Source organism: Nannospalax galili, unplaced genomic scaffold (assembly GCF_000622305.1).
Source record: "Nannospalax galili isolate Female #2095 unplaced genomic scaffold, S.galili_v1.0 scaffold708, whole genome shotgun sequence".
Taxonomy (NCBI): domain Eukaryota; kingdom Metazoa; phylum Chordata; class Mammalia; order Rodentia; family Spalacidae; genus Nannospalax; species Nannospalax galili.
This window is the reverse complement of record NW_008358110.1, coordinates 725,783-743,052: the sequence shown is the minus strand read 5'-3', so window position 1 is coordinate 743,052 and position 17,270 is coordinate 725,783. Positions and strand designations below refer to the sequence as shown.

General features: G+C 41.3%; 1 protein-coding gene across 2 annotated transcripts in view; it reads right to left on the bottom strand.

Moving 5' to 3' along the window:
- Positions 1 to 6,186: 6,186 nt before the first annotated feature.
- The window catches only part of Gk5 (glycerol kinase 5), an 88,323-nt gene continuing 77,239 nt past the window's right edge, over positions 6,187 to 17,270 (bottom strand). For both annotated transcript variants that reach the window (XM_008856346.3, XM_029557819.1), the window contains exons 13-16: positions 14,359 to 14,462; positions 10,989 to 11,048; positions 9,482 to 9,615; positions 6,187 to 6,454 (exon numbers count right to left, since the gene is read on the bottom strand). In XM_008856346.3, the coding sequence (XP_008854568.2) occupies positions 6,306 to 6,454; positions 9,482 to 9,615; positions 10,989 to 11,048; positions 14,359 to 14,462 (447 nt within the window). In that variant the 3' untranslated portion in view covers positions 6,187 to 6,305. The remainder of the gene's footprint in view (positions 6,455 to 9,481; positions 9,616 to 10,988; positions 11,049 to 14,358; positions 14,463 to 17,270) is intronic.

Sequence of the window (17,270 nt, the reverse complement as noted above, 5' to 3'; positions counted from 1 at the left end):
CAAAGAAGACAATGAGCCTGTGGCAAAAAGCACACAAAATGATATTCAGCATCATTTCTAACCAGGAAAGGCAAATCAAAGCCTCAATGACTTATCGTTGCACACCCATGAGAAGGCCAAACAACAACACACCAAATGCTGGAGAGAACGCTAAGAAAACGGCTGCTCGTACACTGCTGGTAGAAATGCAAATGGCACAGCCACTCTGTAAAAGGCTCTGTTCTTTTCTTTCTCTTTTAAAATACTGGGGATCAAACCTAAGTTCTTCACACTAGACAAGCACTATACAACACTGAACTACATCCCCAACCTAAGTGGAGTCTCTACTATATTTTTTTTTTCTAAACAATTCAGATAGCTATCTAGACACAGTCACTGAAAAAAAAAAAAATAAACCAACACGAATGTACACGGCAGAAAGACAGAAGAGAAGAACAGAATTTCATAACAATATTCTGAAGACTCCTCCGGGCTTCAGGTGCTGGGATCAGGTAGATTATAAAGGTCCAGGATGTGCTTGGGACTTCTTAGACTTACTTGAAAAGCGTGATCTAAACTTCCCAAAGGGGTTCAGAATTGTTTAGGATGGATTTGAGCCTTTAAACTAGCTCTAGGATGAGTCCAGACTCAAAACTGAAGGACTGTGAGGTACAGCTATATCTCTCCTTATAGTATAAAGGTCTTGCTAGACTGCTGTGCTGTAATATTTTACATTAAAGACTGGTCCCCAGGATAGGTGCTTTATAGAAGGGGCTACTTCTGAAGTTCCCTCCTTACAGCAGTCATATATACAAAACCTGTGACTAGAAAGGCTTCTATTATACCTACAAAAGTTTATAGTTGGGGGTGTTGTTCAGTGTTAGACCTCACACTTAGCATGCATGAGGCTCCAGGCTCAATTCCCACAATACCACCAACAAAAAAGTTATAATATCTATGTGTATTTATGGATGCACATCTCTACACAAATATATTTGCACATACATAGATATATGAAGATTTTAAAAACAAACAATATGACTCCAGTTGTACATATCTTCCTTCTAACAAATATAAGATACTCACTATCAACAGTATCAACAAATGTATCAGCAAAGAGAAAATGTGAATGCAAAAAATGTTGCACTCATAAATGTCATATAAAGATTCATCCATAAACACAAAGGCACAGTGCTAAGATCTGGGGAGGCAAACATGGCTTCTGCCCTCAGGAAGCATCCAGTCTGGTGAAGGTTTGGGACAGTGATCTTTTCCTTCATTCAGAGTTGAAAGCAAAGTCAATCCAGGTATGGTGATTCATACCTGGAATCCCAGCACTCAGGAGGCTGAGGCAGGAGGACTGTCATGAATTCCAAGCCAACCTGGGCTGCAGACTAAGACCTAGTCTCAAAAAATGGGGCAGGGCAGGTGGGGGACAGATCAAATCACAGATAATCTGCAGAATGTACTAGTCCTATCATGAAGTCAAATCCCCACTAATAAAGAGCAGACGGTACAGAAGTAGTGGTGGGGGAGTCACAGGAGTACTAGTAGAGAATTCTAGGTTAGAGATATAGATCAGTAACAGAGTACTTAACTAGCCAGCCCAAGGCCCTAAGCTTGATCCAAGCACAGACATGAGGACTGAGGGACACAAACAACCAATACACAATTACAACATGGCTTTTTTCTTTCTTCATTACACAGAGCAAAGTAGGAATTCTATTTAAGATACTACTACCTCTTTTGTTGCTAAAATTCACTTCCTAAGGTAAAATGAAGCGGAGAGTATCAGAAAATGCCACTCTATTCATTGGCCAATGTTTACAGGCATTTGGGGTCATTAAAACCAGGAAGATGCTGGACCGTAGCAGTCAGGGAGACTGCTAAGCATCCCATAGTGTCTAGTGCAGCATCCCAAAGCAAAGGATCTAGTCCAAAATGTTACTGTTCCTGGGAGTGATGGGGCACACCTTTAATCCATCACTCAGGAGGCAGAGGAAGGCAGGTCTCTATGAGTTCAAGGCCAGCCTGGTCTACTGGTCTACACAGTGAGTTTCAGGCCAGCTAGGGCTACATAGTGAGACCCTGTCTCAAAAATTAATGAAAATAAAAATTAAAAATTAAAATTCAGTGCTGATACAGAAAACATGTCATAGCTGTATACAAAAAGCTTTGAAGATTAGTAAGTTACAGTATAAAAGCAGTTAGTACCACTTTAAGATGGACCTTACAGGCGCATTTTCCTCCTTATTGAATTTGCTGGAGACCTCTTAAAATAGCTGATAGGTCTATAATAGGAAAAGAAAACATGCTGAGAAATATTTTGCACATTAATTTTTTCATAAATATTAGAATACAAATGAGAGGCAGACAAAGGGATAGGTATTTTTGTTCAATTGCTTTTATCAATAACTGTTTCTTTTCTTTTCTTTATGTTTTTAAAAATATTTTATTATTTTTATTTTATGTGTATGAGTGTATTGCCTGCATGTGTGTAAGTACACCCGTGTTGTGCAATGCCTGCAAAAGGTCAGAAGGGAGTGTCGAATCCCTTGGAGCTGGAGTTGCGGATTCCAGGTGTCAGCTGACACGTGGGTGCTGGGAATTGAACTCCCGACCTCTGCAAGAGCAACCAGTGCTCTTAACCACTAAGTCATCTCTCCAGCCCACTTGATAGAGTTTTTATTTTTTATTAAAAAAATAATAATAGAGGACATGAAGTCTGGGTGTGAGATACTAAGGTGGGGGTGCAGATGTGTTAGAGGGGTCTGAATATGATCAAAATACATTGTATAGGTAGCGTGATGGTGTACACCTTTAATCCCAGCACAATAACTATTTCTTTAACTACAAAAGTAAATGACATAATATTTCCAATTTTGGTTAAATCTGACATAAGATTTTACTAAGCTGTGTCACTGAAAAAATGGGCAAAAATATAAAAAACAAAAGATTAGATTCTATAGCCACCAATCTTTCAAGAGATACTTAATCCGAATGAGAGCTATTGAAGTTATTTCCCATATTATCTAAGGTATTTATCCTTTACTTCACAGTTTTATGTTAAGAAAGAAGAATGTAGGAAAGAAAGGGCTAGCAAACCATTAGTAATTAATATTACAGTTTATTCTATCCTAATACAAAAGGACAGAATTGTTTCCCATGTAATCACACCTATAAGTAGAACCCATAAAAAATACTCAAATAAAGCAGCTTTCATATGATTAATGGGAAAGCCTTTACTTGACCACAAAGCTGTGTAAAAAGGTTGTAAATAAGAGAAGAATACATACCTCCCCTATGCATACACACATAATTAAAAAATTAAATTAAAAAAAATTAAAAGCAGGGGGAGTGGGGACTGGAGACACAGCTCAGTGGTTAAGAGCATACTTTTGCAAAGGACCCTGAGTTCAGTTCCCAGCACCCACACCGAGCAGCTCACATCCTCATGTAACGCCAGTTCCTGGGGAATCCAGTGCCTCTGGCCTCCTCAGACACCTGTACTCAAGTGCATATACCCCTAATCCCTCACATACTTTAAAAAATATTACAAAATAAAATCTTAAAAACAAAGTTTAAAGAAAAAGGATAACTATATAAGATCTGATTTGTTACAGTAAACAAAAAAAAATTATTTTTTGTCTTTCTGAGACAGGGTCTCCCTGTAGCCCGAGCTGTCTTGGAACTCACTATGTAGACCAGGCTGGCCTTGAACTCACAGAGATCTGCCTGCCTCTGCCTACAGGTGTGCGCTACCACACCCAGCTGATATTTTTAAACAAAAACATTTCCAATTTTTTAAAAATTATTATTCTTATAGAGGAGGTGTGCACACCACCAGACCCACAGAGGTCATAGGAAAACTCCGTGGAGTCAGTTCTCTCCCTCCACCTTTATATAAGGTCTTTCCAGGGACTGAACTCAGGTCCTCAGGCTTGCAGAGCAAGTGCTTTCACCCACTGAGCCACCCCGCTGTCTTTCCAAATCTGAATGGAGTTAATAATGTTACATATTTGCTACAATGCTTCCATCAAAAAAAAAAAAAAGTTTAACAATGGAAGAAGACACTTGAAGTCACTGCAACGATTTGCAGAAACACAATTTAACTTCTCTTCTATCAGAAATGACTCCAAAATGGACACAGGACAGCAGCATCATTCCTTCAATCACATAATCATGCAGTAGCTAATTCTACAACGGTAGGACTCTGTGATAAATCCTGACCAAAGGAGGAATAAGTTCATTCACTCACACAAATGCAGAGAAGGGCAAGCAAATGGGGAACAGGCTAGAGCTGGTCATCTGCCCTATGACAGGTTTATATCCAGCCTGAGGCTTCTTTCAACTTCTCTACACTCTGGGTCAGTGGCCTTATGATCATCATTAAGGACACACTCTATCATTTTTTTTCTTTATCAGCTAGCCACTGCTATATGAACAGGACACACAAACATCAAAAGACACATCAACAAGTAGGACAACCCCAAGAGGGCAATTCTTAAGTAACTAGGGCATTTTCTTCAAATTAAACTCTGGCACCTGGTATGGTGGCACACTTCTATGATCCCAGGACTTGGACGACTGAGAGAGAAGGATCTGGGGTTTTATATCAACCTGGGCTACACAGTGAAACCCTGTTGGCACAAAAACTAAATAAAAATTTAAACTCTGTTATTAGGCACTTAAAATATATTTATGCAAGCATTTCAATAACTAAAGAAAGATTTGTGTTAACTCTTGCATTTTATAAAAAATAGAAATGTTATACTTTAGCCAGAAAACTTTTCAAATCAATTTTAGTTTTTGTTTTTTTTTTAAACAATGCTGAGGACGGAACTCAGGACTCCTACATGCATGGTAGTGTCTCACCAGTACGATATCCCTAGCCCACGAAATGCTATTTGACAAGGAGACTAAACTGTGATTTTCTGTTCCTTTAGAATATCAGGGGTTGGAGAGATGGCTCAGTAGTTAAGGGAAATTCCTGCTCTTGCAGAGGACCCAGCTTCAGTTCCCAGCATATTCATGTCAGGTGTCTCACAACCACCTGTAAGTCCAGTTCCAGGGAATCTGACATTTTCTATTGGCCTGTTTGGATAACTGCACTCACATGTACATATCAACCCCCCCACCCCCACCCCTGGCACACCGGCATCAGAGCTGGGCATGATGATTCACAACTGTGATTCTGGTACTCTGAAGACTGAGGCAGGAGGCTCCAGTTAGAGGCCAGTCTGTACTACACAGCAAGATCTTTTCTCAAAAGAACAAAACAAAAGGTATTGTATTTTTCTTTTCCTTGAGACAGGATCTCACTATGTCACCCAGGCTGGCTTGGAACTCCTGTATTTCCCAGGTGGGTTTCAAACTCGTGTTCCTCCTCCCCAGCCTCCAAAGTGCTGGACTCACAGACAGACACAGGCCATGTCCAGCTTCAATACACTTTACTCCATATATTTTTCAATATATGATGATGCATACCTATAATCCCAGCATTTAAGAGGTTGAGGCAGGAAGGTCTTGAGTTTCAGGTCAACAACAACAACAACAACAACAAACTAGAACACTCAGATTTTGGTTGAGCAAGGGAAAATTAAGGCAGTATCTTTATGCCCAAAAGAAACTTGTTGATTAACTCATCCCAGAGTGATGCAATGACCTCATATTTGGCTAAGACATTTAAAAATTATGGCTTTACACATGAAATGCTTTGACAATATACATTTCTTCAATCATTCTTCCTTTTTAGCTAAATGGACTTCAAATAGCCCACTTGATTTTGAATAATTAGTTTTTCATAATTTTGAAAAAAATGTGAATGGTATTTGACCCAGAATTCTGATATATGTAGCACTGACCCTGTATAAAAAGAGAGGAGGAAGCCGGGTGTGATGGCATGCACCTTTAAACCCAGCACTCGGGAGGCAGAAGCAGGCGGATCTCTGCGAGTTCAAGGCCAGTCTGGTCTCCACAGTAAGTTTCAGGACAGCTGGGGCTACAGGGAGACCCTGTCTCAAAAAGACCAAAAAAATTAAAAGAGAGGAGGACCCAACTGTCAAAATACAGTAGGAAGCGGCGATGTCCTTTGGAAATTGTTAGACATACATTTTGAGGATTGCTGCCTTATAAATTCACCAAGATCTGGATTTTAAAAAGTAAGAATTTTTTTGTGAATCTTTAAAAAGAACTTTTCCTCTCAGATTGTGGGGATCATTTGGAAGGTTGTCCTCTCAGGCACGGTTGTGTCAGGGTCCCTGAGTGTTTTCTCATCTGCACATCCTGCCAGCCAGGCAGGTCGGGTTTTGGTCATCGCCTCATTGCTAGATCTTGTTATACCAATTCATGGAGCGTTTCACCGCTTTGACCCAGTTTTCCATATTCACTTCATATTCTTGCCATTTCTTCTGTGGCTTGAAAACCACTTCACTTCGCCTCAGTCTCTGTAGTTCCTCCTTGCCAGTCCAGAACCCTACATATGGAAATAAAAAAATTTTCTTAAAATTTTAAGGCAAATGAAGAGTTCATGAAATTTATCTACAAACTTAATGTGAGTTGCGCCAAGGGAAACAATTACTATGTTAAAACATAATCCAAAATATTTTGTGGCTTTCGAATGGTAGTTCACTGACCTCCCTGGGGATAAATCTACTAGGATTTAAAAAATCATTTGGGGACTGGAGCGATGGCTCAGTGGTTAAGAGAACCGCTTGCTTTTGCAGAGGACCCAGGTTCTTTTCCCACCATCCACAGGGTAGTTAACAACTGTAACTCCAGTTCCAGGGGATTCAATGCCCTCTTCTGACCTCTGTAGGCATTGCATGACATGGGTACACTTACACACATGCAGGCAATACACTCATATGCATAAAATAAAAATAAATAAAATTGTTTTAAAGATCATTTTGGTTTTTAACTCCTTGCTTTATTTCTGAATGGCATTATAACAAATCACTTTAGAGAACCTCACACATGCTAGACAAGTCCTCCACCACTGAGCTATCTGTGTGTGTGTGTGTGTGTGTATGGTTTTTCAGAAAGGATCTCATGTTGTTGAGACTAAACTGAAACTCCTGATCATCCTGCCTCTACATCTTGAGTGTCAAGACTCACAGGTATTTGTCACCAAATCAACATAAAATTGTTTTTTTCTAAAATTTTCTTTCATTTATGAACTTAGTATTTTGGACTCTATACTCAAGGGTATTAATTTATAGAAGTTTAAAATTTTTTATTCTTATTTTATGTGTATAAGTGTCTGCCTGCATGTATGCAAGTGAACCACATGTGTGTTGGGGCCTCTGGAACTGGAGTTACAGTCAGCTGAAAGCTGCCCAGTGAGGGTTCTGGGAACTGAACCCATATCCTCTGCAAGCACATCTCTCTAGCTCCTGCCTCCCTTTGCATTTTTTTAAAGTTTTATTGTATGTGTACATGATATGCGTTTGTGTGTACACATGCCACAGTAAACATATGGTGATCAGATGATAGCTTTGTGGAGTTGGTTCTCTCTTCCACTTTTACGTTGGTCCTGGTAATCAAACTCAGGTGGTCAGGCTCACACAGCAATGCCTTTACTCACTGAGCCATCTCACCAACCCCACTGCCTCCTTCATATCTGTCCATACAGTTTTCATGTCCTGCTGAAATTCTTCAGTGACTCTCCACTGCCCTCAAGATCAATTCAGAGAGTCTCTGTATTTGAAATCACCACAATTGGACCCACGTGTGCCTCTTGTCCTTTTCTCTTTAGGGGGTTATCACCATGGCTGGGTCTCAGGGGAGCCCAGCAGGCACCTGACTCTTACTCTCTCCACAGCAGCACAAGAACCACCTACTTATTTTTTTTATTAATTAATTTTTTTCATACTTTATTATTTTTATTTTATGTGTATGAGTGTATTGCCTGCATGTATGTGAGTGCACCTATGTCGTGCAATGACGCGGAGGTCAGAAGAAGGTTTTGGATTCCCCTGGAACTGGAGTTAAGGACGGTTCATAGCCCCCATGTGGGTGCTGGGAATCAAACCCGGGTCCTCTGCAAGAGCAGTCAGTACTCTGAACCGCTGAGCCATCTCTCCAGCCCCTATTTGTTTATTTTTATGTGTATGCATGTATTGTCTGCCTGTATATAAGTGTACCTGTGTTGTGCAAAGCTGGCAGAGGCCAGGAGAGGGTGTTGGAGTCCCTGGAATTGGAGTTATGGATGGCTGATAGGTGCCATGTGGGTGCTGGGAATCAAACTGGGTCCTCTGCAAGAGCAGTCAGTGCTCTTAACCACTGAGCCATCTTTCCAGACCCCACTTCTTTTTTTTTTTTTTTTTAAGATTTATTTATTTTTATGCATATGGTATTTGCCTACATAGATGTATGGATATGCTCCACATGAGCACAGTGTCCATGGAGGCCAAAAGAAGGAGTTGGAGCCCCTGAAACTGGAGTTATAGATAGTTGTTAGCCACCATGTGGGTGGGTTCCCTGGAAGAGCAGTCAGGGCTCTTAATAGCCCAGCCATCTCTCCCGTCCCCAGCGCCACCACCCACTTATCCTCTCTTCATCTGTCTGTTAACCCTTTCAAAGCCCAGTCACAGCCGTCTCTTCTGGAATGTCTACACCACTGGCTTCATTCCACTGCTCTTCACTGAGTTTATCACCCAAAATCTGAACTCCGGTTGCTTATAGTTTTCAGGGGCTATGGCTTTAACGTCTTTATTCCCAGCAGTGACTATAACGCAGCAGGTGCTCAGCAAATGTTGTTCAACAAGTGAAGAATGGGATGATTTCTGAAACAAAGATAAGCCTAGTGGCAAAAACTCTCTTTCAAACTACTCAGTCTCCCCTCAGCTTTCTCAATTTAGTCTCAACTTTTGAACCTCCAGGTTCATGCCTGCATTATCAAGTTGTAACAAGAATTCTAGTAAGTCAGTTTAGCCATAAACCCCAATCCTGAATATCTGGACCCTGGAAACCTCATGGCCACCAACCCAGGTGTTATCTGGTCATCCCCGCCTGCCTTCAGCAAGAATCCTGTTAGGTTGGTTTAGCTAGAATTCCCTTTCACCATTAACATTTTCTTTTAGCTAATTCTTTTACATCTTGTCCTCACTGGCTTATAGTCTCACCTTTCCTCCTACTGCCCACTCCAAGCGGTGACTACAGTGGTTTCCATACCTCACAGACCCTGAACTATGTCTGCCTTACAGGTCTTTTCTTTAACACTGTGTACGCCAAGACCCCGCCTTGATAGAGCCCAAAGCAGCCAAGAGAGATAAATGCCCTCACTTAGAAGTTCCTGTGAGGGAGTGAAACAAGGAGGGAGTGTGTAACCAGACACAACAGGGGGAGATGACGTTTTGTGAGCAATAGACCTATGTATGACAGACCGTAAGGGACACCAGGCTTTCTAGACCCTCTCTGCAATTTTGTGACTGTAGAAAATGACTACAGCCCCAGAAATAGCTTGCAAGGAAGCTCTCCTTTTTATAAAAGCCACACATACCAACAGCCAGGCCAGCTAGAGCAGCAGCACCTAAGCAGGACATGTTGATGTGGGCAGGTCTGTCTATGTTCTCATTAATCAAGTCCGAAGTCATCTGCATGACAAAAGCATTGCTGCACACTCCTCCATCTGCCCTGTGGGAAGCAAAGTATGTGAAGTAAGTTACTAGGAGACCATCTTTAAATCTTCTTATGTGGATTACATAATTCTTATGTGGGTTACAAATTTAACTTTTGGAGGGAAGAGTGCTAGGAGTTGAACCCAGGGTTTTTCAGATGATGTTACCACTAAGCTACATCACCAACCTGAGTAGTTTTTTATTTTTTACTTTCAAAATTATACTAACTTAACAATGAGTTGATGACAAGATCTTTTTTCCCCCTTAAGACAGACAGACAAGCAAACAACCCAAGGTCTCATGAAACCCAGGTTGACTTCAACTCACTATATTTCAGAGGATGAACTTGAACTCTTAATCTTCCTGCCACTATCTCCTAAGTGCTGGGATTGCAGGCATAAGCAAACCGTGTTTGACCCACAGAATCTGAGTAATCTTTAAATACTTTTTTTTTTTTTTTTTTTGTCTTTTTGAGACAGGGTCTCCCTGTAGCCCCAGCTGGCCTCTGCTTCCCAAGTGCTGGGATTAAAGCTGTGTATCACCATGAGTGGCTAAACGCTTTTTTTTTTTTAATTTTTATTTATTAATTAAATGTGTTCTTTGACAGTGTCACATATGTACATATGCATACTGACCACTCTCATCCCCAGCTTTTCCCATCTCTCTGCTACCTCTGTCTGCCCATTCCTTCCCTACAAATCTCCTCCTCCCATTTGTGTCTCATTAGTTTTGTTTTGTGATGCACTGTCTGTGTGACTGTGGGTATGGGGCTGTCTGTCCGGCTCAGCAGTGGATGCACAACTGAAGCCAGTGACTCCCCTTCTCCCAAATGAACACTTTTCTCTGCTCCTGCCATCAGTTTCATTTCTGTCCTGTGTGTCTTGGTTCTAGTTCAAAATCAGACCAAGTAAAATAAACTAAGCCAACTCATTTAGACAATAAAGGAAGTAAAAAAATTTGATGCTTCCCACACCAAAATTGCATTATTTTCTCATAAATCTAAAACTGGATTTCTCTTCAAATCTCTATGGCTAGGGGTTGGGGATTTAGCTCAGCGCTAGAGCGCTTGCCTACCAAGCGGAAGGCCCTGGGTTCGGTCCTCAGCTCCGGAAAGAAAAAAAAAAAAAAAGACAAAATAACAAATCACTATGGCTAAATTCTATTGTCAAGGAGTTAGGCATTAGTTTTTTATTTGTTTGTTTTGGGTTTTTTGTTTTTTTTTCAAATCCCGAGAATGAAAAAAAACAGCAGCAGCTACTGTGTCTTTTTTTTTTTTTTTCATTTCTGGTTTGATAGCTTTGTGGTGCTGGGTTCAAACCCAGGGATTCAAGCATGCCAGGGAAGCACTTCACCACTAAGCTGAACCTGTCAAAAACAAAATTCACATACCGGATATTCGTGACAGGAATCTGGATTTCCTTCTGCATCATATCATATAATTGTTTGTTTCTAGTTAAAAGAAAAGATAATTATTTAAAGGCTATTCAAATCATAATGATTCAGTATTTTGTTCTGGTCTCGAAAAAAAGGAACTATGGCTTTATTTACTTGATATTGGTAAAAGATGCAAAAAACCCACTAAATAAATACTGGCTAACTAAAGATTGCCTGAGCTATGCTCAACTAAGCAAGCTCAGGTCCATCTTGCATTTTCCATCTTCATATAACATAACGTAAGTTTTATTTCACAACCAGGTTTATTACCATTCTATAAAGAAAAATTTAAAGCAACTGCCCATAATAGCCTTTACTATGATACACTACAAATTTAACATGTAATACATAAAATATAATCATTTAAAAATATTTTATTTATTATTTTTATTTTATGTGTATGTGTGTATTGCCTGAATGTAAGTGCCACCCATGTTATGCAATGCCCACAGAAGACAGAAGAGGCTGTCGGATCCCCTGGAACTGGAGTTACCAACAGTTGTTAGCTGCCATGTGGGTGCTGGGATTTGAACCCAGGTCTTCTGCAAGAACAACCGGTGTTCTTAACTGCTGAGCCATCTCTCCAGGCCCCATATAATCATTTTTAATCACAAAATTTGTATTTGAAATAGAATCAGTCCTTACATCTGACAGTTTGATTATTTAATTTTTTTATGAGATGGGGTTGCCTAGCCAGGATTGCCTTGAACGTGCTCCTTATGTAGTCAACACTGGCCTTGACCTCCTCTTGTTTTTTAATTCCTAAATTCCAGGATTATAGGCCTGTGACACCACACCTAGTGACGTTCTAGCCTTAATCTTAATAATCTACATGTATTAGTTTCTTTTCTCATCACTGTCATAAAATAACTGACCAAAACAAACTTAAGTAAGGAAGGGTTTATTTGGGTCACAGTTTGAGGGCACAGGTGATAGATGTGTGAAGCTGCTGGCTGTACCACATCCAGTCAGGAAGCAGAGCGAGATGAATGCTGGTGCTCAGCTCACTTTCTCCCTTTTATTCATTCCAGAACCCAGTCCATGGATGGTGGTGCCCACAGTTAGGGTATGTGTCCTAGTTTGTTTCTTCATTGCTGTGACAAAATACTCTGACCAATACCAACTTGGGGAGGAAAGGGTTTATTTAGCTTACATATCCCGGGTCACAGTTCATCAGGGAGCCCAAGATAGGAACTCAGGGCAGGAACCTGGAAGCAGGAGCTGGAGCACTGGCCATGGAGGAACACTGCTTACTGGCTTGCTCCCCTGGCCCCTGCTCAGCCTGCTTTCTTATGCAACACAGGCCCACCTGCCCAGGGGTGGCACCACCCACAGTGGGCTGGGCCCTCCCACATCAGTCATAAAGAAGATGCCCCTCAGACATGGCCACAGGCCAATCCAATAGAGGCAATTCCCCAATTGAGGATCCCTCAACCCAGGTGTGTCAAGTTGACACTAAAGCTATCCAGCACAGTATGTCTTCCCACCTCAATTAACACAATCTAAAACCCCCCTCATAGACATGCCCAGGTTTGTTTCCCCTGTGATTCTAAATCATGCCATGCTGAAAAGCAGTATTAACCATAACTATACTTGTTCCATAATCGAAAGACCAAGGGGAATATGAAGAATAATTCTTATTATTGAGTCTTCGGATATAATGGAGTGTATTGGTTTGAATTCTCCCTCATGAATAAGGACTCTATAGCTTTGAAAATTCAAAATTTGAGGGCTGGAGAGATGGCTCAGCGGTTAAGAGCACTCACTGCTCTTGCAGAGGACCCGGGTTTGATTCCCAGCACCCACAAGGGGGCTACGAACCATCCTTAACAGATCTTAAGAAATTGTTTAACTATGTAGAAAGCATTGGGCCATACTTAGTAGTATTTCCTCCCATTGACAGTTGGGAACTATAGATTCCTAATGCGAAAAACATCTATGGATTTCTGAGACCAACTTTGCCCTGCTCTGTTTTAAAGTTCCCTCAGCCTTCAATGGATATATATATATATATATATTGGTCTTTTTGAGACAGGGTCTCCGTGTAGCCTCAGCTGACCTGGAACTCAATATGTAGACCAGGCTGGCCTCGAACTCATAGAGATCTGCCTGCCTCTGCCTCCCAAGTGCTGGGAGGAAATTAGATTTTTTTTAAAAGTTTTATTTTGTGTGGTTCTAGAGATAAAACTCAGGTCCTCACATATGCAGAGCACATGCTCTACCACTGACCTGTATTCCCAGCTCTGGGTATTTTAAAAATCGTTCCATTTTCAGGGATCAAATCCAAGAGATACTGTAACTATTAAATATGGAAAAAACAGGAAATAAGCAACAAGAACAGATTATAGCATGTACACTAATTTGAAAGCTTAAGTAAAATGATTTAATTAAAATTAAGGGGGAAGGCAAGATGACTCAGCAGGTAAAGGCCCTTGCCATATAAACCCAGCAACCTAAGTTTGGTGCACAGAACCCACATAAACATGCAGGAAAAGAACTGACTCCACAAATTGTCCTCTGGCCTCTACACATGGGCATGCACTCACCCACCCACACAATAATAAAAAAATATATAATAAAAAAATGAAATCAAGAGAATTCTTTTCCGTTTTGTTTTATAAAATTAAGTCGCTCATACCTGTAAGCCCAGTACTAGGGAGGCTGAGGTAAGAGGATCAGCATGGACTGAAGCCAGACTGAACTACAAGATGAGTTCTGGGCCAGCCTGAGTAGGATGGTTGCTGTCTCAACCAGGCCACATGGACACATAGAGGCTAACACCTAACTCCAGTTCCAGAGGCTCCAACACCCTCTTCTGGCCTCCATGGGCACTGCATGCATGGGTGCACTTACATACATGCAGGCAAAACACTCATATACATTAAAAAAAAAAAAAGCCTGGTGGTGCTCGTCTGTAGTCCCAGCACTCGGGAGGCAGAGGCTGGCGGATCTCTGTGAGTTCGAGGCCAGCCTGATCTACATAGCAAGTTCCAGGTCAGCTGGGGCTACAGGGAGACCCTGTCTCAAAAAGACCAAAAAAAAAGAAAAAAAAGTTTGATTAAAAGTACTATTCAAAGCCAGGCGTGGTGGCACACGCCTTTAATCCCAGCACTCGGGAGGCAGAGGCAGCAGATCTCTGTGAGTTCAAGGCCTGCCTGGTCTACATAGTGAGTTCCAGGCTAGCTAGGGCTACAGGCAGACCCTGTCTCAAAAAGACCATTAAAAAAAAAAAAAACTGCAAAAAGAAAATTTCAGCTTGGTAGCAAATTAATAAAGGAAATGGCAAAGCATGAAGGCGGCAGAGGGAGTTCAGGGCAGGTTTTACCTGAACGCTATTGACTCTAGTATTGCTCGGACAAGATGGTATTTGCTGGTGGAAGGCTTCAAACCCATAAAAGAAGCACATGCACAGGGGTCATGTAATGGAGCCTAAAGTAAGAGATAGGAAAAATATATTATTCATGTTCAAAATTATATCTATAGACTTGAGAAAATATATATGGTAAAACACAGCCATGTAGGAAGGCTACTTATTTAAATAATTTCAAATTAAGTTATAGTTCAAAAAGGATGTTAACCATTTTAGGATAACACTTGTTTTTGAGAAGGGTCTCATGTAGCTCAGGCTGGCCTCAAACTTGAGATGATCCTCCTGTTTTCAACTCCCTAGGTGCTGGGATTACACGCATGTGTCACCCTGACTTAAGATAACTTTTGAACAGCATTTAAACAAGATTGTGTGACATTTAAGGCCAGAGTTATCTGGGCCTTTGGTCTGAGTGCACACCAAATTGATTATGTTATAGAGTAGTTTGCTGATGATATAAATTAGATTTAAGATTTGAAAGAATAGGCGTGGTGGCACACACCTTTAATCCTGGTACTTGGGAGGCAGAGGCAGGTGGATATCTAGAAGATTTTAAAGAAACCTAGAGTTTCTGTGTCATACCTAATCACATATGTTGTAAGATACATTCTTAGCTTAATAGTTTCACTGCCTAACACGGAAAATTACCCAGGCTATCATCCTGAGCTGGAAGTGTCCTCCTCCCATGACTGTATTCTTCTGTGCATGAATATTAAGTCCATATGGAAATAACGATCCCTGATTAATCTAAGGAATAATTCTGACACAGGAATATGATCATGACACAGGGACACGCTAGTACTGCCAGGGAGTGACAGCCCCCCTAGAAGTACCTTCTTACTCTGGTAGAGTGACACATGACTTGGAAAATGCTTCACCGCTCCTTCTAGTTAATTCCTAACCTCCCTTCCAAAACCGGGCCTAGCTCTCCTGGAAAAAACTTCTCAGCGTCCATTAGATCATCCACTAAAACAGTTTTAATTTTTTTTTTTTGTCTTTTGATTTCAGGGGTTGGGGGAAGGGTCTCATACAGACCAAGCTGGACTTGAATTCACTATGTGGACAAAAATGGCCTGAACTCTAATCCTGCTTCCACCCCACAAGTGTGAGACTACAGGTGTGGGCCACCACACCCCATTTTAAGCAGTACTAGAGATCAACCCCGGACTTTATACATGCTATGCAAGCACTCTACTGCACTACATCCTATATCCCCAGCCCTAAAATTTTTAACTTTTGAATGAAAAAAAAAATCTTACAGGAGGTTTATTTACTTTTTTGAGTTTTTGTTTTGTTTTTATTTCATGTGTGTTTTCTTAATTTATTTTTATTCTATGTGTATGAGTGTTATACCTGCATGTGTATAAGTACACCTGTGTCATGCAGTGCCCACAGAGGACAGAAGAGGACATTGGATACCCTGGAACTGGAGTTGTGGATGGTTATAGCCACCATGTGGGTGTTGGGATTTGAACCTGGGTCTTCTTCAAGAACAGCCAGTGCTCTTAACCACTGAGCCATCCATCCAGCCCCTTGGTTTTTTTTTTTGAGACAGGGTCTCCATGTAACCTTAAGTGGCCTAGAACTCATTATGTAGACCAGGCAGGCCTCAATCTCATAGAGATTCACCTGCCTCTGCCTCCTGAGTTCTAGGATTAAAGGTGTATTCTATGATGCCTGGCTGATTTTTTTTTAAAGGTTTTTGTTTTTTACTTATGTGTACGTAAATGCATATGTGGTGAGTACAGGTGTCCAAAGAAGCTAGAAGAGGTCATCAGATTCCATGGAGCTGCGTGAGTTCCAGGCAGTTGTGAGCCCTCTGACATGGGCCAGACATGGTGGCGCACGCCTTTAATCCCAGCACTCAGAAGGCAGAGGCAGGCAGATCTCTATGAGTTCAAGGCCACCCTGGTCTACATAGTGAGTTCCAGGACAGCTGGGGCTACAGACAGACCCTGTCTCAAAAAGACCCCCCAAAAACAGAATCAAATTCTGGTCCTCTGGAAGAGCTGCAAGCACTCTCAACCTTAACCACAGTGTCATCTCTCCAGCCCATACTGGAGTTCAAAGTTTTCCCCAAAAAGTAATTTTTTTCCTGACACTATACCTGAAAAGTTTTCCCAAGTCTGTAACAACATTCTAAGTGAAGGCAGTATCATAGTTCTTTTAATTAAATACAAAATTACTTATTTCAAAATTAGGCCTTGTGGTGGTTTGAATGAAAATGTCCTCCATAGGCTCCAGGTGTTTGGACATTTTGTCCCCAGATGATGGCGCTGTTTTGGGAGGTTTTAGAGGGTGTGGCTATCCTGGAGGAAGCATGTCACTGGGCATGGGCTTAGAGAGTTCTTGAGCCTTGCCAGATCTCCAGCCACACTCTTGCTTTCTGTGCCTGTGTGGTGGTGTGGGAGCTTGGCTTCTGCTGCTCCTGCTTCAGCCACCTCCAGCCGCTGTGCCTCCCTGCCATGACAGACTGATTCCCCTGGAACCGTGGGCTCAAGTAGACTCTTCCTTCTGCGGATTGCTTGGGTCAGTGTTTCTTTCATAGCAACACAAGGGTGACTGGTGCAGGCCTTTTACCAGGTTTGGGTTTTTCTTTTGGTCTTTTAGCCCCAGCTGACCTGGAACTCACTATGTTGACCAGGTTGGCCTTGAAATCACAGAGATCTGCCTGCCACTGCCTCCCAAGTGCTGGGACTACAAGCATGCACCATCATGCCTGGCCCAGGTTTGCTTTTGGTAAGGCAAAGTAACCAATATTCTTTCATAATAATTTTAAAAATCTTTGACTTTTGAAAAAAGATAATGAAATCTACAGACATATTTAATATGTAAGTCTGTATATGTATCTTCAATGTGTGTGTGTGTGT